Source organism: Peromyscus leucopus, chromosome 4 (genome assembly GCF_004664715.2).
Source record: "Peromyscus leucopus breed LL Stock chromosome 4, UCI_PerLeu_2.1, whole genome shotgun sequence".
In the NCBI taxonomy this organism is placed as follows: domain Eukaryota; kingdom Metazoa; phylum Chordata; class Mammalia; order Rodentia; family Cricetidae; genus Peromyscus; species Peromyscus leucopus.
In genome coordinates, this window is record NC_051066.1 from 86,564,062 (window position 1) to 86,585,528 (window position 21,467).

At 38.1% G+C, this 21,467-nt stretch overlaps 2 protein-coding genes across 2 annotated transcripts; one reads left to right on the top strand and one right to left on the bottom strand.

Annotated features, from left to right (window-relative positions):
* Nucleotides 1–6,275: 6,275 nt before the first annotated feature.
* On the bottom strand, nt 6,276–7,220 carry LOC114697480 (olfactory receptor 4F3/4F16/4F29-like). Its single transcript, XM_028875743.1, has one exon. It carries the CDS (start codon nt 7,218–7,220, stop codon nt 6,276–6,278), a length of 945 nt encoding a protein of 314 aa, XP_028731576.1.
* Nucleotides 7,221–19,149: 11,929 nt separating this feature from the next.
* Nucleotides 19,150–20,112, top strand: LOC114697481 (olfactory receptor 4F3/4F16/4F29-like). Its single transcript, XM_028875744.1, has one exon. The coding sequence runs from the start codon at nt 19,150–19,152 to the stop codon at nt 20,110–20,112; it is 963 nt and encodes a 320-aa protein (XP_028731577.1).
* The last annotated feature ends 1,355 nt before the right edge of the window (nt 20,113–21,467 follow it).

Consider the following 21,467-nt stretch of genomic DNA (forward strand, 5'->3'; position numbering starts at 1 on the left):
CAAAGATACTTCCACTATAGACTACTGGAAATGGTCGAGAGAGTGCCTGAACTGACCTACTCTGGTGATCGGATGGCCGAACACCCTAACTGTCATGATAGAACTCTCATCCAGTGACTGAAGGAAGCAGATGCAGAAATCCACCACCAAGCCCCAGGTGGAGCTCCTGGAGTCCAATCGGTGAGAGAGAGGATGGATTATATGAGCAAGAGGTATTGAGACCATGGTTGGAAAAAGCACAGGGACAAATAGCCAAACTAGTGGAAACACATGAATTGTGAACCAATAGCTGAGGAGCCACCGTGGAACTGGACCAGGCCCTCTGGATGAGTGAGACAGTTGATTAGCGTGAATGTTTAGAAGACCCCCCCAGGCAGTGGGACTGGGACCTGTCCTTGGTGCATGAGCTGACTTTTTGGATCCTGGGACCTCTGCTGAGACACTTTGCTCTGCCTTGGTGCAGGGAGGAGGGGACTGGACCTGCCTCAACTGAATCTACCAGGCTGGGCTGACACCCCAGGGGAGACCTTGCCTTGGAGGAGGTAAGAATGCAGGGTGGATTAGGGGGAAAGCTGGGGGTGGGCAGAGGGAGAACAGGGGAATCCATGGCTGATATGTAAAAAAAAAAATCAATGAAACAAAGAGTTTGTTCTTTGAGAAAATCAAAAAAATAGGCAAACCCTTATCCAAACCAACCAAAAGGCAGAGAGAGAATATCCAACTTAACAAAATCAGAAATGAAAAGGGATATATAACAACAGACACTGAGGAAATCCAAAGAATCATTAGGTCATACTTCAAAAACCTGTACTCCACAAAATTGGAAGATCTAAAAGAAATGAACAAATTTCCTGATAGAGTCCACATACCAAAGTTAAATCTAGATAAGATAAACAAATTAACCAGACCTATAGCCCCTAAGGAAGAAGGCATTAAAAGTCTCCCAACCAAAAAAGCCCAGGACCAGATAGTTTCAGTGCAGAATTCTACCAGACCTTCAAAGAAAAGCTAATACCAATACTCCTCAAATTATTCCACAACATAAAAACAGAAGGTACATTGCCAAATTCATTTTATGATGCGACAGTCACCCTGATACTCAAACTAAACAAAGATTCGACAAAGAAAGAGAATTACAGACCAGTTTCCCTCGTGAACATTGGTGCAAAAATGTTCAATGAAATACTCACAAGAACACATCAAAAAGATTCATATCCACCATAATCAAATGAGCTTCATCCCAGAGATGTGAGGATGGTTTAGCATGAAAATCACTCAATGTACTCCACCACACAAACAAACTAAACATCTTCTGCTGACTTGGTGCTGACTTGGAGGGTTATCACAGGGAAAACAACTCGGAGCAGAGCCTTTTTGTTTCCTTGCTTCTTGCTTTTGCCTTGTTGAAAGCTGAAAATGTCATAAGCCGAATCCAGTTGAAACCACAGCAGAGTGAGGAGATCGCTGGGAGAGTGGCAAGAGTGGAGGTTGGCAGGCTAATGTAGTGCAGATGCAGGTGCCAGGCACTTCGATTACAGGACATCAAGAGCTGTAGACTGATGCCCTCAATTAATGAAGTGGAGGGTGAAATCACAGCAAAGGACCAGAGGTTTAAGGAAAACACAATAGCCGTTCAATATCGAAGGAACATAAGGAAACCAGAGAAACACGCTAGGACTTCCAGGCAGCGCTGTCTACTGGAGATGGGTGATGATTCATTAACGAATGCTGCTCTTCACAGCTCTAATAGAAACACTCCTAAAATCTTGCCAAATGATGTGTCTTTCTTGATAATTATCTTCAATATAGAAAGTGTAGCACTTTTCTTCACATATTTTATTGTCTATATTTTTTATTCATCACTTTCAAATGTGAAATTCAAAACCTGAGAAAGAGTGAGGGCAAACAGAGTCTGATTTTTTTCTCTTCACAGTGTAAATGTGACAGAATTTCTAAAAAGCTGGATAATCTTTGAAATGTTAGGTAAGAGGGTTCATGGTTCAATAATTCATGAGGAATAAAAGGACTCATTAAGGTGCAAGTAAGGAGATAATATTCAGGATAAAACTCAGAAAGTTAAATTAACCTTAGATCCAAAAGCAAAGCAGCTATGCTACATTGAAATGATGACATACTGAAAAGGGATATCTTAGGTCACCCAAGGGCTACATAGCAGTTAATTTTAATGTGTCTGATTGACTAAACTAAGGATGTTAGCATTTGTCTATGAGTACATGCTGTGCTCTGGGTAAAGTCAAAAGGAAGTTCTGGGCCTAAAGAATCCTGTCCTCAAAGCTTCATTCCCAGTGTGGCAACATAAAGAGGTGGTGACACTTATGTTGGATCCCAGTTCCCAAGGAATGGGTTATAAAAAAAAAAAAAAAGTAAACCTTATCTCTGAATTCCTCTCTTTGGCATTCCGTTGATTTGTGACATCTCGATCTCTCTCTTGCACATACTCCTTCCATGATTCCATAAATATGGTAGTGATATGCCAAGGAGACGCATATCATGCTACCTAGACTTTTAACCCTACAAAAATGTGAGCTGTTGGGAATCCAATTGATGAAAGAGAGGCAGGCAAGGGACGTTGAGATGATGATGGGAGGACGTGCAGAGATGACTGGCCACACTAGTGGAAGCTCATGAACTGTGGACTGGTGGCTGTGGAGCCCCCATGAGACTGTACTAGGCCCTCTGGATACAGAAGATGGTCATTTGGCTCGAATTGTTTGGGGGGCACCCAGGCAGAGGGATTGGGATCTGTCCCTGGTCTATGGGCAGGCTTCTGGAATCCAGTGACTGTGATGTGACACCTTGCACAGCCTTGGTCCAGTGGGAAGGGGCTTGGACCTGCCTAGACTCAGTGTGCTGGGCTCTGCTGACTCCCCATGGGAGACCTTGATTTGGGGGATGTGGGATGCGGAGCGGCTTGGGAAAGAGGGCTGGGGGTGGGAGGAGGGAGGAGGGAGAATCTGTGGATAGTATGTGGAGTGAGTAGAAATTTTCTTAATAAATGAAAATGAAAAAAATGTGAGCTGACTAAACCTTTGTCTAGGAGGAATGAAATGAAAGAAGGAAGGGAGGGAGGAAGGAAGGAAGGAAGGAAGGAAGGAAGGAAGGAAGGAAGGAAGGAAGGATCAAATTCAGGGCTGAAATTACTAAATTAAATACAAAAGAACAAAACAAAAAGGGTCTCCCTTAAATGTAGTTTTTATACCTAGTGAATCTGTGTCCCATTTTATTCTGAGTATCTTGAATTTCATTTAAAGGCCATTGTAATCTTTTCTTCTCCAGAGTTTTCATCCATTAGGCTCTTCCTTTATTTTTGAATAACTGGGTTATTAATGATATCTTATAGATCAAAAATAAGGGTCACTACACAGCAGCAAAGATGGGGGAAACATAATTCATTTCTGCACACCTAAAGGTATTCATATCTATGGTCCACAAACACCTTTCAAATGCCTCTACAAATAAATAGAATACACTATATTTATGATAGTCTTCTGATCAGACAGTTCACAGGTACACCATTCTTACATTCAAAGTAGCATGAAACACAGCAAAATTAAATAAGGTCATTACCTGTTTCATTTTAGTAAGAACAAAAGCTATGTCTGAAATATGAGAATTAAATGTCCTAATTTTAGTATGAGCAAATGCAACTGAATTCAAAGTCACAGAATAGAAGCAGAGATATTGGCTACTATTGTTGATTTTTTTTTAAATTTCAAACTATAGAGAGTGTTTGAATCTATTCTCGTTTTAAGATTAGAACACCCCTCATAAAGGCAAAGATGCTTTGATCATGAACTTTAAATCATTCCCCCTGCCTCTTCCTATAGGGAAAAGAATACTGTTCTAGACCTTCATTGTACTTTACATTTATGTGTATTTGTCTTTTTAAATGTACATGGCTGCACTTTCTTTCTGCAGTTTTTCAGATGGTACAAGGAATTGGTTGAGATCTGAGAACACATATCACACTCAGTTTTAGGGATTATACACAAGTGTTCATGTGGGAAAATAATAACTACTAAGAAAATGAAAGACTGTCAAAACTAATGAACTCTAAAACAAAAAGGATGTAATCATTGCCCTTGGTTACCCTCCACAGCTACATGGCAAGACCCTGCTGTTGAGGACATCACATACTTTGGCTGCAGAGTATTGAGGAATCAATCTTGAACTAAAACTTTCCTGATAGCTAAATTTTACAATGCCAAAAGGTGCTATGTAGGCTCATGGAGGAAAAACACAATAGTCTTACCTAGTGCTGGACAATACATATTGCAATAATGACCTGCCAGGAACTAGTGCCATAGTGGCACAACTGTTGGCTTTCTGGTGGATTTGAGAACTGTTCCACAAAAGGGATTTATATAACATGCCTGACAGTAAAATCCTAGACAAAAGGTCATGCCTGGGAAACTCATGTGTTCTAAAGTATGGCCTACTATTTTTATTTTATTCAATATTTATGTCATAACATTGACTCCTAAATAGTTAAGTTTGTGTCCACAGACCTGGACTTCTCTCAACCTTGGTCAGAGAAGCTTCTCTTTGCAGTTGGCAAAAGTTCTGAAATGTGTGATTGTGGAAGTGGTAAGAATAAGAGACAAAGAGCTCAGCCCTAAATAGAGTATCTTTATCAACATCCACTACACTGCCAAGGCTCAAAGAAGATGGTGGAGGAGGAGGAGGCAGAAAAAATGTAAGGTCACTTTAGCACTTTGTTTCTTCCTTTTCTCATGTGGTCTTCATTTACCATGGTCTCCTATTCCTTGTTCTCCCTCTCTGTTCTTGATCCAGCTAGGATCTCCCGCTCTTTTTCCCTCCACAAAAGACTGCTGGCAATGGTGGAGAGATAACCAGGACTGACGTACTCTGGTGATGGGATGGCCAAACACCCTAATAGTTGTGCCAGAAACCCCATCCAAGGACTGAGGAATCTGGATGCAGATATCCAAGGCTAGGCCCCAGGTGGAGCGCTGGGAGTCTAATTAGTGAGAAAGAGGAGGGTGTATATGAGCAAGAATTGTTGAAACCAAAGTTGGATAAAGCACAGGGACAAATAACCAAATGAATGGAAACACATGAACTATGAACCAAAGGCTGAGGGGCCCCCAACTGGATCAGGCCCTCTGAATAGGTGAGACAGTCGATTGGCTTGATCTGTTTGGGAGGCATCTAGGCAGTGGTACCAAGTCCTGGGTTCATTGCATGAGTTACCTGTTTGAAACCTGGGACTTATGCAGGGACGCTTGGCTCAGTCTGGGAGGAGAGGACTGGACCTGCCTGGACTGAGTCTATCAGGTTGATCCCAGTCCTGGGGGAGACCTTGATCTGGAGGAGGTGGGAATGGGGGGTGGGCTGGGGGGAAGGAGAGGGGGCAGGAAGGGAGAGAACAAGGGAATCTGTGGCTATTATGTAGAACTGAATAGTATTGTAAAATAAATAAATAAATAAATAAATAATGTAAGGTCAATCCCAAGGATGGAGAAGAGTGCAATGGAAGACAGTCTTCTGGATATGTCATAACTATCACACTCATGAACTCACAGCAGCTATAATTACTTGCACATGATGCACACAAGAGCAAGCCAATGAAACTTCAAGCCTAGATGGGAGATGTGTTTTTCAGGCATCATTCCTTATTGAGAAGCTATTGCAGTTAGTAGCTCCTAGGCAAAGTAAAATTATTCTTCTTTGAGAATATTCCCACTGGGAGGTTTCCCATGCTTCAGTGAATGGCATGAGACCCATGCATATGGACAGTACTGTCAAGACTGAGTAGGTTATAAGAAAAAAAATATATGAAGTTGAGAGGCAAACCTAATGGAAAGTTAAAGAATGGAAATCAAGAAATAGGTATGATCATATTTCATTAAATATGTGTATGAAATTCTCAAGAATAAAGAAAAATTATAGGTTAAAAAGAAAAACAAATATCCCTGGTAAATACTGCCAGAATTCCCTACATGTGATTTTAAAAAATCTTATTGTCTCTGTTCTGAATTTCTTAGTATAGGCTTCCAGCTTCTTTATGTCTAAGAATTTATATCAAAAATATTCCTTGGGAATTGAGGCTTGTGATTATTGTAATCCTCACTTTGTAAATATTTATAATTTCTTCTGTTTTCAGAAGGGATTGTCTCACCTTCCTAAGTAGAAAGAAAATAGACTAAATATTGGTGTATACAAACAATGTAGAAAGGCAGATTTTCACTGAGGTTGGTCAAAATGCACTTTTATGTTCACAATGCAAGCACTTAGGAGATCTTTGTGTAACTCAGGAGCTGTCTGCATACTCTCTTCATTGCCATCTTCATTTCCTGATTCCTGAATGTATAGATCACAGGATTCAGAAAGGGAGTGAAAACTACATCAAATATGGCCAGAAATTTATCCAGGTGTATGGTGGAAGATGGCCATGTGTAGACAAATATCAAAGGACCAAAGAATAAGACCACCACAGAGATATGAGCTGAAAGTGTGGACAGGGCTTTGGAGGAACCACTTGAAGAGTGTTTTTGTACAGTGATTATGATGACAATATAGGAAATGATAAGTATGATGAAGGAGCCCACAGAGATGAACCCACTGTTGGCTGTAACCATGAACTCTAGTTTATGGGTGTCTATGCAGGCAAGTTTGATGAACCGGGGAAGATCACAGTAGAAGCTGTCCAACACATTTGGTCCACAGAAAGGTAAATTGACTACAAAAGCCAATTGAACAAGAGAGTGTGTAAGGCCAACTAACCAGGCAGTCACTACAAAGGAAAGACACATTCTTGGGCCCATAATGGTCAGGTAATGGAGAGGTTTACATATGGCTACATATCTATCAAAGGCCATGGCTATGAGTAAAACCATTTCCACACCACCAATGACATGGATGGAGAAGATCTGAATGACACAGCCTCTAAAGGAGATGACTTTGTGCTTTCTGAACAGATCATACATCATCTTAGGAGAAGTGACACAGGAAACACCTAAGTCAATAAAGGAGAGGTTGGCCAACAGAAAGTACATTGGAGAGTGTAACTGAGGGTCTGAAGCCACAGTAAAAATGATGAGGGAGTTTCCCATCATGCTTGCTACATAGAACATAGAGGAGAACACAAAGACAAGAAGCTGAATGTCCCAGGAGTTGGTGAGTCCAAGAAATACAAACTCCGACACCACAGAGTGATTTGTTCCCTCCATAAGCATGAACGTCAGTGCTACCTGGAAGAGGAAACGGGAAAAACTGTAAATTGTACTAATAGAGTATATTAAGAAAAGTTATGGAAGTCTGTTTGTAATCTAACATTAAAAATCAAACTAAAGACAAACATATGAATAAATGAAAACCACTTAATATCAAGGAGTGAACTTTCAAATAAAAGTGAAATATCACTTCATACTTGTTAAAAAGAGGCTTTAACAGCCGGGCGTTGGTGGCACACGCCTTTAATCCCAGCACTCGGGAGGCAGAGCCAGGTGGATCTCTGTGAGTTCGAGGCCAGCCTGGGCTACCAAGTGAGCTCCAGGAAAGGCGCAAAGCTACACAGAGAAACCCTGTCTCGAAAAAAAAAACCAAAAAAAAAAAAAAAAAAAAAAAAAAGAGGCTTTAACAAAAGGTCAAAAAAGTTCATAATGGATGTGAAAAATAAATCTATCTTTAAATTGTTGATACGCATATAAATAGTGCAACATTACAAAAGAAAATTACAATACATCTCAAAATTTCAAAATATGGTTTTATGTAGCTCAGGAATAAAACACTCACTTACTAAGGCATTGACCCTGGTTTTGGAAAAAATGAAGGAGAAAGGAGGGACGGAGGGAGCAAAGGAGGGAAGGATTAAATTAGAACTACCATATAAGTGAACAAGACTCCTTTTTGTACAATCTGTTACAGTCTGAGGAAATTCCACCATCATATGCAAATAATTTCTTCTCATTATCCTTGCAGCATTATTTACAATAATCAATATAGAAAAAAATCTAAATGCCCATTGGCAGTTGAGTGGATAGTATACAAACACACACTAACATACAGGCACAACAGAATATTCTTCAGATTTTTGAAAGAAGGGAATCCTGTTTTATCATAATCTGCATAATCCTAGGGATCATTGTTAAAAATGAAATTAAAGAGATGTAGAAAGATCAATACAGACAATCTCACAAACACATAGACTCCAAAGAAGGAATGTTCATAAGAGCAGTGAATACAAGGGTGTACCATGTAGAAATAAAGATGACTGGAAAGTGGAAAGAAAAGATATGGGCCAATGGGTGAAGATATTCTGCTAGGATGATAATGTTTCTGAAGATTCATCATGCATCATCGTGACCCTGGTGGACAGTAAAGCTGTGCTGTATGTTTGAACATGCTGAGAGGAGATTGTCAGTGTTCTCAGGAAATAAATGTGTGATGTGGCTAACTAGTTTGATTTAATTGTTTCATAATGCACATATGTCAAAACATCACACTGGATTCTCTAATAAGAAACAAGATTTATTCATTAGTTTGGTTTTTTTTCTTTTTTAGGTTTTTATATTTTATTTATTTTTATTATTATTATTAAGAGATTTTCTATTCATTAGTTTGTTATACTTTAATAAAACTGAAGAGGAAAAGCCACCTAAAACACCTAGGGATTGTGAAAAGATGACCACATAGGGGAGGGGATGGCACTTGAGTAGTGCTACCATAGTCTCTCTCTCTGAATTTCATGTTCCTCTGTTTCCCCTCAGAGTGGGTACAGAAATATTCCTTTCAATGGAGAAGATTGGCCAACATGGAAACAACTGATTTTTGCTTCAAGAATAATATAGAGCCTAGCCCACACACATAAAAACAACACTCTTTTTGAAGTCCAACACTACAATTTTATTCTGACAAATAAGCCCTTCTTCCTCCTATCTTCTTCTGGAAAACACTTCACTTCAAGGTTTATTAAATGTTTTATCAAACCATGATTTCTTGCTTTATATTTGTATTTATGTTATTTCTTTAATATTTTGAGAATATAAAATGAATACATTTCTCACTTCCCTTTTCAAGACCCCCTATTAACCTTCTCCTTGCTCTCTTTCAAATTTATGCTCATTTTATTATTTTTTAATATATTTATTTTTACTATTCCTCAAATAATCTACACCTGTCATGATACTACTCACCAAATACAAGTAAGCATGCTAAATAGAGAAAGCATAATATATGTCTATTTCTGTTCTCTGAAGCAATTAAGAAGTGGTCCAGGAGAGGTGCAAGCCTCTGTAGCTGTCAGTTACCAGCATGCGTCACATCAGACACAGAAACTGTAGGTGCCTACAAATTTTTCTATCACAACAAAACCAAAATGTCTCATTTCAAACTGGAAGTACTGGTCCAGGGAACAGTAGGGTTGGGTGAGAATCATTATCCTGGAGTGCATAGCATGTGATTTGAAAACTTAACCATCTAAAAGAAACAATGTAGTAGGCTACTTTCTGTTCCAACACTGGTGACAGAATTCAATATATTTTATTGTAGTTTACTTTTATCTAGTAAAGAAACGTTATACAATAATCAGAATATGATCCTTGAATTCAGATAAAAATTAACAGTGTGGTTCAAACACCACCAAATTAGGTATTAGGCATAAGCCCCTGAGTTTCAGTCTATTTCTCTATTGAACACAGTTTTAAATCATGCATTTTATGATTTGGTTAGGAATAACACAATTAAAGATAATGATCACTAATTCAGCATGTAGTATTCTATAGACAATTTTTTGGTAAAAAGTTAGTATTACTTTCCTTTTCCATTTGTACATAAATGAGCTGAACTCATGATATAAGAAAATGAATGAAAAAATTTAGGGTTTAAGCAGGCAGAGAACATCAAAACCCTTCACTGCTAAAAAATATCTCAAAATATATTGGCTATTTCCTTTTAACAGAAGATTTTTCAAAATATAACTGGCTCCTATTTAAAAGTATGTAATGTTCATGTTATCTTGATGATTAAAATATAAACTTTAAGCTGAAATTAAGTATAATTGCTTTCAAAGAACACAGGTGTCTCTTTAGTAGTTATTACAAATCTAAGTCATTAAATTTTTCTTCACAGATAGGCCATAATGCCCTTAAAGCTAAAGACTGCAACATTCTTCTAGTTAATGTACCACAGAACTCATAATCATAGTACAATATAATTTTTAATGAAACATAAAAAGGATATTTTAATACTTAAAAACCACATTAAAATATGTTGTTATGTAGTCAAAGAAGATAGGCATAGAGACTAGCCAGAATTATAAAGTGAGATAGAATTAGAAAATAAAGGATTGTAGAAGTAAAGATTTGGAGGAAAAGTAGAAATAAATGAGATTAAAGAGAAAATCTAAAAAAAGTACTAAGAAAATGGAATAGCATTTGTGCAATTATAAGGAGAAATAATAAACCAGGCCCCATTAATAAAATAATGGATAATTTATAAGAAATGATAAGCATTGATTTTCAGAGCTACCCTTCAGAAACCATATAATTACAACAATAAAAATGCAGTAACTTCAGGTATGTTTATATATATATATATATATAATATATATATATATATATATATATATGTATGTATGTATTTTTGACATATGTTCATTACACATAGTAATAGGTTTCATAAATCCATTCTCCCTTTTAATTCTTTCAAATTCATGTATAAGATAACAATTATTATTATGGTATTTTGGGGTTTGAAGTTCTAAAACTCTTGGAAGACAATCTGGGAGGGGGGACTGGACCTGCCTGGACTGAGTCTATCAGGTCGATCCCAGTCCTCGGGGAGACCTTGATCTAGAGGAGGTGGGAATGGGGGGTGGGCTGGGGGAAGTGGAGGGGGCGAGAGGGAGAGAACAGGGAATCTGTGGCTATTATGTGGAACTGAATGGTATTGTAAAATAAAAAAAAAGAGAGAGAAAACAAAAAAAAGAAATTAGAAATCAGAAAAAAAAGACATTCTCAATTTATCAGCTGTGAATTTACCTATCTTTTCTCTGCAACTCCCTTCATCTAGTAAAAACTAGGAATTTGTCTAAAATGTGTTTAGCCGAGTATGGTGACTTATGATTAGAGAAGAGCGAATTATAACTGCAGTACAAACACCAGAAGAAATCATATATGGTAAATTTGGAAGATTAGAATTAAAAGTCAACAGTGTCAACAGCTAAATTCTTAGAACATAGAAAGTCATAATAAGTTTCTAGATCTGTATAACTTGAGGCCAGTACCATGAGAGGGAGCCTGTGCCATACACTGCCTAGATGGCCAGGAATAGGCAACTGGATAGGCCAGAGACTTAGCGTAGAACCAAACACAACTAGAAAAAGAAATAATGAAAAGATCCCTAGTGATATTCTGCTATACTCATAGATTAGTGCCTTGCCCAGTCATCATCAGAGAGGCTTCCTCTGGCAGCTGATGGGAGTGGATGCAGAGAAAAAGCAGCCAGACATTATTTGGAAAGGATGTCTAAATTGGAGGTCTCCATCTGATCCCTCTCCTCAGAAATTGGGGACCTCCCCAGATGAAGGGGAAAAAAGACCGTAGGAGTCAGAGTGGGTGAGGACCCAGGAGAACATCGTCCACCAAATCAACTAAGCAGGGCTCACATGGGCTCCCAGAGACTGAAACAGTAAGCACCGGGCCTGCATGGGTCTGCACGAGGTCCTCTGCATACACGTTACGCTGTTAGCTTGGTGTTTTTGTGGGACTCCTAGCAGTGAGTGGGTGTGTCTCTGACTTTTTTGCCTGCTCTTTGAACTCATTTCCTTCTATTTGGTTGCCTTGTCCAGCCTTAATATGAGTGAGGGCTTTTGCCTTGTCTTGCTGAATCTTGTTTTGTCCTGTTTTGGCTTTCATCTTTTGGAGACCTCGTCTTTTCTGAAGAGGAAATCAAGAGAGAGCAAGACCTAGGGAAGAGGGAGGTAGGGAGATCTAGGAGGAGCAGAGGGGAAACTGTATTGGGATGCATTGTATGAGAGAAGAATCTTTTCAGTGTGTGTGTGTGTGTGTGTGTGTGTGTGTGTGTGTGTGTGTGTGTGTGTGTGTGTGAAATATATGAAACATTTAAAAAGTTTTTAGATCTTTATACAAAGAAAACATGTTCGCTTACTTGGGAGCCAAAAATACCCTCAGAGAAAACTCCTACGAGATTGTATTTGGAATTGTCTTCATGTAGACATCAGTTTTACTTGAAAGTGCTGTTTCATAAGTACATTCTTTACACTCATAACTAGTGAAATATCCATGATGAGAAAGGCCACCCTATGTCTTTGCCTAGTGTAGTACTTACTGTTTTGCCTTAGTCTATACAGAGCTAATAAATCAAGGACTGAAATGAAAACATTCAGTCCTTATTGATGAACGATACTGGTATTGAGGTTCCTAGTGCAGAGTCATCAAGTTCAAAGGCCCTACTGCACACAGTTCATGTAAACCATCATCTGTGTGTGTTTCTTTCGCGATTTGGAATTATTGCAAGCTCACTCACACACTCAATTGAAACATTTTATAGTTTTACTTCTCAAATTGGTAGGAACATCTCTACTTTTAATTGTTATTGTGGGAAATTTAAATGATTATCTCCTTTTCAAATAAATACATATATAAATAAAACACAATGACTTTGTAGCTTCAAATTTACTGAACTCAATAAACTAAATGTTTAGTTGTTGTTTTTGAAACAATGTCCTTTTGTGTATCCCAGGTTGGCCTCAAACCCAGGCAATCCTCCTGCCTCCATCTACCAAGCTGGGACCAATATGCCCAAAATATCTTTTACAATCCTTTTCATGTGATTCTGATTCTCTTTCTCACTTTATATTACCCATTAAAAAGTACTACTCATCAAAATTCTTTACCCTTATCTATTCTACTTACTGTTCAGAAATAAAATTAGTATAAACATGGTAGAAGAAAATTAGTATTAAAAATGGTAGAAGAAAACTGGAAAAATAAATACAATTCAAGGTAGCTCCAGATATTATTTGTTTTGAAATTATCCATGTCATATCTAAAAATGAAATTACATTGGAAAGTATGTTTTCAGCAGTGGATTATTTGGTGTTCATGTCAAATTATATTTTGGTCAGGTATCTATGATGACACTCTTCACACTGGAAGACTGCCGATAAACTTGTATCTGTTTTGGAGATGATCAGTGTATGCCCAGTTCTTTTGAAAAGCTGGTGGATTGAAAAATGTAACCTTTATGCTTTTGTTTTTGTATCAATAAATACTTGCTGATTTATCAAGTAGAAGAGCATAAGGTCATTCATGCATTATCAGAGAATGGACTGATTAAGTATAAGCAATGCTACATATAAAATATCATAAAGCTATTTTATGTCTTCTAATGCCTTTTACATTTCCCCAGGTAACAACATGCTCGAGCTTAAAGTAAAAATCAGTAATGTCTCTAGTATGTTAATAAATAATTACAAGTATTTTCCTATGCCTATCTAATGATTTTTGTAAATGCTATCAATTTTGTTTTAGGTTCACTCAATCAATTTAACATATGACTCAAATTCATAGCAATTCCAGCAGTGAAATCACATCTATAAATAGAGCACTGTTCTTACTGCTGAATGTCCTTCCAGCAGTCATTTACCTGCATAAAATGAACACAGTCCTCATGGATTCCAATTTCCCTGTGTTCTCCAACACAAAGTACCTATGATATTCCAGCACAAGAATATATAAACTAATTATATATACCTCAAGTGGGAAATGACCAAGACAGTTTTAAAATGCTTGTAGTTCAGGGACTTTTTCCCTAGAGGACCATTTGATTTGTCCAGTGTGACAAAAGATTTCATATCTCATTATACAATACTAGAAATAAAAAAGGAAACAAAATTGGGAGGTTTTGTATCATTGTGCTATTTTGTTGCATTTATAAATAGTTCAATTAATTTTTAAAAATAGGTAAATGTACTCATGATGATTTCATTTTAATATACTAAATAATTATAGGTTTCTACATAGATTTGGCTGTACAAAAGCTTCATTCTAATGAATAACATTTAGAAATAAAACAACTAAAAGCAATAATCAATTTACAGCAAATTTAGAAATTATACCATACCAAAATGTCCAATGCCTTAAAACCACTGAAAAGAAAGCTCCAATTGTGTATAGCTAAAGACAATCAAACACAGTGCTCATATAGAAAGTGAACAGCAGAACAGCATACACTATGAATTCCCTCCTATGTGGTGGACCTCAATCCAATCAGAAGGCAGTTGGTTAGCTCCATAACAGCCAAGCCACTATTGCACAAGGGGACACATGTTATATGGCAGACCAATGTTGCAGCTCATTGAGTTCACGCTGGGTAAGACTGTTGAAGCCTCTATTCTTTCAGGACCCTGCATAGAACCATCTAGCACTATGAAAGCTAACTCAGCCTAATTCCAGTCTGATTTCTCTATATTGTACATCAAGGTGTACTGTTTGGGGGGCTTCTAGGCCTCCCTGGAGAGCAATAATAAGAAGGTACCCCCACACATAGCTTATTTATTTATTGATGGCCTTCAGTATGAAAAACAACAGTTCAGTGCCTGATTTCACATTCAAAGTACATAGCTTTGTACTTGTCCATAAAATATAATGCATACATGAGAATCGTTGCCTTGGAGAGCTCAGCTCATGAGCAGAAATTTCAAACCTCTGAAGATAGCCATTCTGTCGTAGAAAGCATTGTGTTTGACTTTGAAAAAATAATGTATCACATTATGTTGTAGGTCTACTTCTCCTTAGAGAATAAACAGCACAGTAGGCACAAGATAGGCTCTCAATTCAGAAAACATAATTAATGCCATGTCTCAGCCACCTGCAATTTATTTCAGAGATAGTTCATTAATCTATTGTATAAATTAAAAATGAATTATAGTTTAAACGTAATAAAAGTTCAAAACTCTGCTGCTGAGGATATGGTCCTACCACAGTTGGGGTCTGCGTTGATGTCCATGGGCAATGTTGTAACCAAAGGCCACATGGATTCCCAAAGTTTAAGCTGCAACCTGTGACCATGTTGGTATCTGAGGAACATGCTGCACATGGGCCATGCCGATCTGGGTGGCCTGTGCTGTCACATGGGGCCATGGAGTCCTCTGGATCCAGGCTAATGCCAAGGGTCATATGTGGGACTGTGGCCCTACAGCAGCCATGATCTTAGTTGATGTACATGGATCTTATTACCACCGAGGGTTGTGTGGATGCCCAGGGTCTGGTCAGCCACCTGAGATCATGTTGGTGTCTGAGTGCCATGTAGCCCTCAGAGCCATACTGATCTGGGTGACCTGTGCTGCCACCAGAGCCCTGGTAGCATCTGGGCCCAGAGCTGCTGACTAGAGAGAGACATGTCTGGGTCCATGGTCCTACTGCAGATGGAGTCTCTGTTGATGTCCATGACACATTACCACAGGGAGTCATAGGAACCATGCATGTTGAAATCCAAGGGCCATGCTGAGCTGACCCCACTCCTCATGGGAGAGCTGGCCAACACTTGGGAGAGAAGGACCCACCCCATACCATGGGTGTGGGAGAGCTGGCCCCAGCGGCATGGGCCTAGGAGAACTGGCTCTGCTCTTCATCTGAAGGAGGGGATCCCAGCAACATGGACTGACCAGCTCAGCCATCACCCAGAGCCACATCCTGGGCATTGAGTTGGCCCACCCTAACATCTACCTCATCTATGACCTGCTGGAACACAGGAAGGGACTGGTCCTGTAGAACAATAGCCACAGGTTCCTCATGACTCGGGGCAACAACAGAACATCCAAGAGGAATTTCAGTGAAGGTCAGTGATGATGGTGTACCAGAGGGAGAGGCCTTGAGTCAGACCAAGGACTCACTGCAATGAGCATTTGTGGATGGGGTTGATTGTTCAAAAGGGTATACTGTGTGACACACTATAGCTCCAGTGCCATTAGGGTTAATGAAGAGCTGTTAATGAGACAGAAAAGATGGGGGAGTGAGGTGGGTTTTTTTTTATTTGTTTTGTTTTTAATTAATGTTCTTTAGGGGATGCTGCAGAGTTGAAGGGTGGATATAGAGGGACGGGAAGTGAGTGTGATTGGGGTGTATGATGTGAAATTCCCAAAAAAAATCAATAAATAATTATGTTATACCTTAAAAAGATTATTTGAAATATGTTAAATATCTCCAGTTGAATAATAGATTATACTATTCATGCTACTGAGTAATCAAAGTAGACCTTCAAATGTATTTAAATGTATTTTTTCTAAAAGAACACTCCGTCTCCTTGGTGTTTATGCTAAATTAAATATAATTCATTAAGTGTTCCTTCTCAACTAGATACAACTCCCATAGATTCAAGGAATAGATGTTTTCTGAATATTTTCTAAGGTCTCTCTGTTTTTCAGTAGTATGCATTATAATATACCCTTTGAATAATGCAGCAATCACTATGAGAATGCAAGCATCTTACTGACATGCTAATATTTTTGGAGGAATCTCCATATATTCACCTGGCATCTAAACTAATCTTCATTCATCAACATTATATGAGTTTCCTTTGCTCCACATCTCATAAGAATTTGTCTTTTGTCTTTGTGATGATAACCACTGTATTTGATACAAACACACTGGTAGAAAAATTTTTATTAAAAATTGTCTAAATATTCCACATTGGGTGCCACTGCCTCCTTTTATTCATGCATTGAGTTGGAGGAGAACATGGCAGTGATCTTAGAGTTTACCAATTGTACTTCTTCATAGAAATTATCTTGAGGCACTAATATCTGAAGAATGATGGAAATTGTAGAAATAGAGAAAACACTGAGAAGGAAAATTATAAAATGGAAAGAAAGTCTTGTTAAATATAGTCACAGATAGTTGTTTGAAAACTGTGACATGGCATTGCCTCTTCTTCTTAGAAATTAGCACCCAATTATTTGAATGTATTTCTTTTTTTATTAAGAGATTTTCTATTCATTCTACTTGTCAACCACAGATTCCCCTGTCCTCCCTCCTCCCATCCCCAGCCCTTCCCCATTCCACCACCCCCCATTCTGATGAAAAAGTCTCTACAGTCTAAGGTCTGGGGCTTGGGACTTTATGGAACTGGAAGACACAAATTGCCAAAGTGAGTGATAGCTTAGTGTGTGCTGGTTTCTTATTTGCTGAATCTTCATTGCTAATTCTAGAATAGGTAGTTAACTCTTTTGTCTAGCATCTCTGCCTCTTGGATTTCTGAGGGTCTGACTTTCTCATCAGTCACTTCAATCACTCATTCTGAGGCAAAAAAATATTTCTGAACATCTGTGTGAGATGCTTTTGTTCTTCACTTCTTTTGTCCTTTTTATTCCCTGGGTGACAATACAGACTCAGTGGACCACACTAATTAGAAGTCTTTTTACTGGGGAAAAACAACATAAGGCTCTTTTGTTTTGTAAAAGGTGCAGCTCTCAGTCTGAATGTGAAGTTATCCTCCTCTCAACCAGGAGAAATTCTCCCACTTCGAGAATTACCATGTAAGTAAAACACATGTGTGAACAGATAGTTCACAGTAGAACACACTTCATTCCAACCTAACTATGGACAGACAATCTGCCTGCAACTATTGGTCATAAATTATTGGCCCTCAGTTAAACTACAATTTAGTTCTTGACATGTTTGCTTTGTGTGTTCTAGAAGAAGCAAAGAGCAGAGAATCAAATGAGCACATATGAATTTTCTCAAGCTTTTGGGGAAGATGTTTACAGAAGGCTCCAGGTGACTACAAAATAAAGGTAGAATGCTTAACACAAAAAAAAGTGCTATGGGAGAACAAGGCATAATTTGTTCATATTTTCTATTCTATATTACTTTCCTAGTTTCTTATCCTTTTAGTTTTTAATAGCAATAGAATTCTAACATACTTTCAGCTTCAGCTTCAATGTTCTATATAGCTTTGATTTCTGACACTTCTAAGCATTATTCAAAGCAATTTCTATTTTTCTCATTGGGAATTGCAGCTCTCATATGATGGAAGCTTCTCATTATCTCTTAGTTCTTTAAGAGTGTGATTCCCATCTGTGGACAGATTCTGTTAAACTACTCAGGTAAGAGTTCCATTTCCTTTCTTTCCAAACAAGACCGACATTTTCATTCCTCAGTATCAGTCAATGGTAGGGCTGGAAATAGAGTCATCCATTGTTCTTCTTTTCTATTTATATTTTTCATAATCAATCAGTTACCAGCAGTGGGTCCCAGACTGACGCTGCATACAATTTCCATGGAAGAATAAGAGGCTCATTGGGGTACTAACCTTTATTGACTATTGATAGATTCTAGGAAAGGAACAATCATTGTCTCCTGCTGTGTACCCACTACTGAGCCCACCAGCCTCCAACATAGAGCTCCAGACTCATAGCTACACAGATGAACCTGATTAGACTAACTGGTCACAAAGCAAAATGAATAGATAAAACATGAAAGAGGATTTACCATGGGGTGTGGATAAGGTAGTAGGAAGATAGAAGATGGTGAGGGGTGGGAATAAGAGTGGTCAGTTTACATTGTGTACATGTATTTGAGAACAAATTTAATTCATGAAAAAGCACTATTTTTGGCAAGCAAAGATTTAATATTTTTAAAAAGTAACTTTTTCATTGATGACACTAATGCAAACCTAGGAAACCAAGATGTGTCAGTAATTTAAAAACACAAAATTCCAGAACAAAGTAAAGGATTGAAGCACAAAGGCTAAAAGCACAAACTTCTTTTAGCATGCCTAGATTCCGTGGCACTAATTTCCTGCATGGGAGCTAGTGAGCACAAGTGTCTGCAGAGCTTGTTTGACTCTCCTCAGATTCTCAAGTGCCTTTGCCTCTAGTTTTCCTTTCTTGGCTATGCACTCAAAATAAACTTAGGATTAAATAATGAAGTGACTCTAAATATGCAAGCATAGGAAACGTTCTGTACCTGGTCTCGATGAGAGATCTGTAAAATCTGCCTGTAAAACAACAGGGTGCCTTTAGTGTTTTGTATCTGAGTCATTGTTTTACAACCAGGATGCCTCTTTTGCTTAATAATAATATTTTCTCCCTCTTGTGCCCTTCAGAGAATAGTCACCTTATGGTCAGACTTGCACAAGTTGATGGATGGAGGAAATCACTCTGTGGTATCAGAATTTTTGTTGCTGGGCCTCACCAATTCATGGAGAATTCAGATTCTCCTTTTTCTGTTCTTCACAGTATTTTATGTAGCAAGCATGCTGGGAAATCTTCTCATCGTGCTCACAATCATCTCAGACCATCACCTGCACTCCCCCATGTACTTCCTGCTGGCAAACCTCTCCTTCATAGATACAGGTGTGTCCAGCATTGCTACTCCAAAGATGATTTATGACCTCTTCAGGAAGCACAAAGTCATCTCCCTGAATGGGTGCATCACTCAGATGTTCTTCATTCACACTGTCGGAGGAACAGAGATGGTGCTGCTCATAGTCATGGCCTATGACCGGTACATCGCTATCTGTAAGCCCCTCCACTACCTCACCATCATGAGTCTAAGAATGTGCATTTTTCTTTTGGCTCTGGCTTGGACCATTGGCCTTATCCATTCCGTGGCCCAATTGGCTTTTGTTGTAAATTTACCCTTCTGTGGAGCTAATAAAATGGATAGCTTTTATTGTGATTTTCCTCGGTTCATCAAACTTGCATGTACAGACACATACAGACTGGAGTTCCTGGTCACTGCCAACAGTGGTTTCATCTCCATGGCCACCTTCTTCATCCTGGTTGTGTCTTACATCTTCATCCTGGTCACGGTTCGTAAACACTCCTCGGGTGCTTCCTCCAAGGCCCTCTCCACTCTCTCAGCTCACATCACTGTGGTAGTTTTCTTCTTTGGCCCTTGTATTATTGTCTATGTGTGGCCTTTCCCTACGTTACCCATAGATAAATTTTTAGCAATTTTTGATGCTATTATCACTCCTTTTATGAATCCCGTCATCTATACACTTAGAAATAAGGAGATGAAGGTTGCAATGAGGAGACTCTTTATTAGGGCTTTAAGTTTCAAAAATTCTTTCATTGGGAGTTCAAGAGATTCAGATTAAAATAGAACAATCTTGAGGGTAAATCATTTTTATTCTTTACTGAGTGGTATACCCTAGAAACATTCATGCAAGCAACACTGAAAGGACTCGGCAGGTTGTATTTATATGTTATATAGTATGTATACATAAATGTATGTATGTATATAATTTATATGTATATGTAACAACAGTAAATGAAGATGAGGCCTTAAATTTGGCAGGGGAAGATTTGTCAGACATGAAGGTGATATGAGGGAGAAAAGGGAAAAGAGAAATTATGTAATATTATTTTAATTAAATATTCTTTAATTTACTTCTAAGAAAAGCAGTTTCAAAGATCTCTTCAATTTACTGTTTTAAATACCAACTGTGAAATGCCTCCTCAAGTATTCTTTGCAGATATGATCAGTTTTTGCTAAGTAATTCTTGGATTCTAAAGTACTGAAAATCAATAAATTCAGCCTGAAATGCGGTTTATGTCAAATGCTGTGTCTCTTATGGAAATAATGGTAACTGCTGGACTCTCACACATATCAACATACTTTGTTATCATCTCAAATGTTGGAAACTTCTCATTGACACTGGTTCTCAGAAACAGAGCACTTTCACCAGCTGCCTAGATTTGTGCCTTATGGGTTTCTCAGTGTCACAAGCAGCAGAATTACTCAAAATAAAGGTCTTTAGCTAGATAAATTCAAGAGTTCAAGGCTTTTATCATTTGAATTTGTTCACCTAAATGCTGATTAGACTATTTCTAACAGTTTTGGATGTGGTTATATTTGAAAAGCAAACTCTGTGGTCCATTAGAGAGAAAGAGAGGAAATTTTAATAATGTTAATCAACACATATTTTTGGAGACTAGAAGATGTAAATTTCATTTCACTTATGTATATGAAAACTATTTCACCCTCTCTTTCTAGTCATTGTTTTTGGCAAAGAAATCTGTGTCACTAATAGGTTATAATTAATGTTTTGAATATTTTGGAGTTAAAAACTGAAAATGCTGATTTATCAATAAAATACAAAATAATAATATTAATGTAACCTTGTTTATAACTATATAAAAAGAAAGTACAGAAATTAGAAAAAGCATGACAAACTATTAGTAAATAGAAGTATAAAAATGGCTGGGTGGCAATGGCACACACCTTTAATCCTAGCACATGAGAGGCAGAGCCAGGTGGGTCTCTGTGAGTTCGAGGCCAACCTGGTCTACAGAGTGAGATCCAGGACAGGCACCAAAACTACACGGAGAAACCTTGTCTTGAAAAACCAAAAAGAAAAAGTGAGGAAGAAATATATTATGCTTTTCACATAACATATGGTTTGCTTTAAGTATAATCTTTATAATTAATAAAACTTTAGGGAGAGTACCA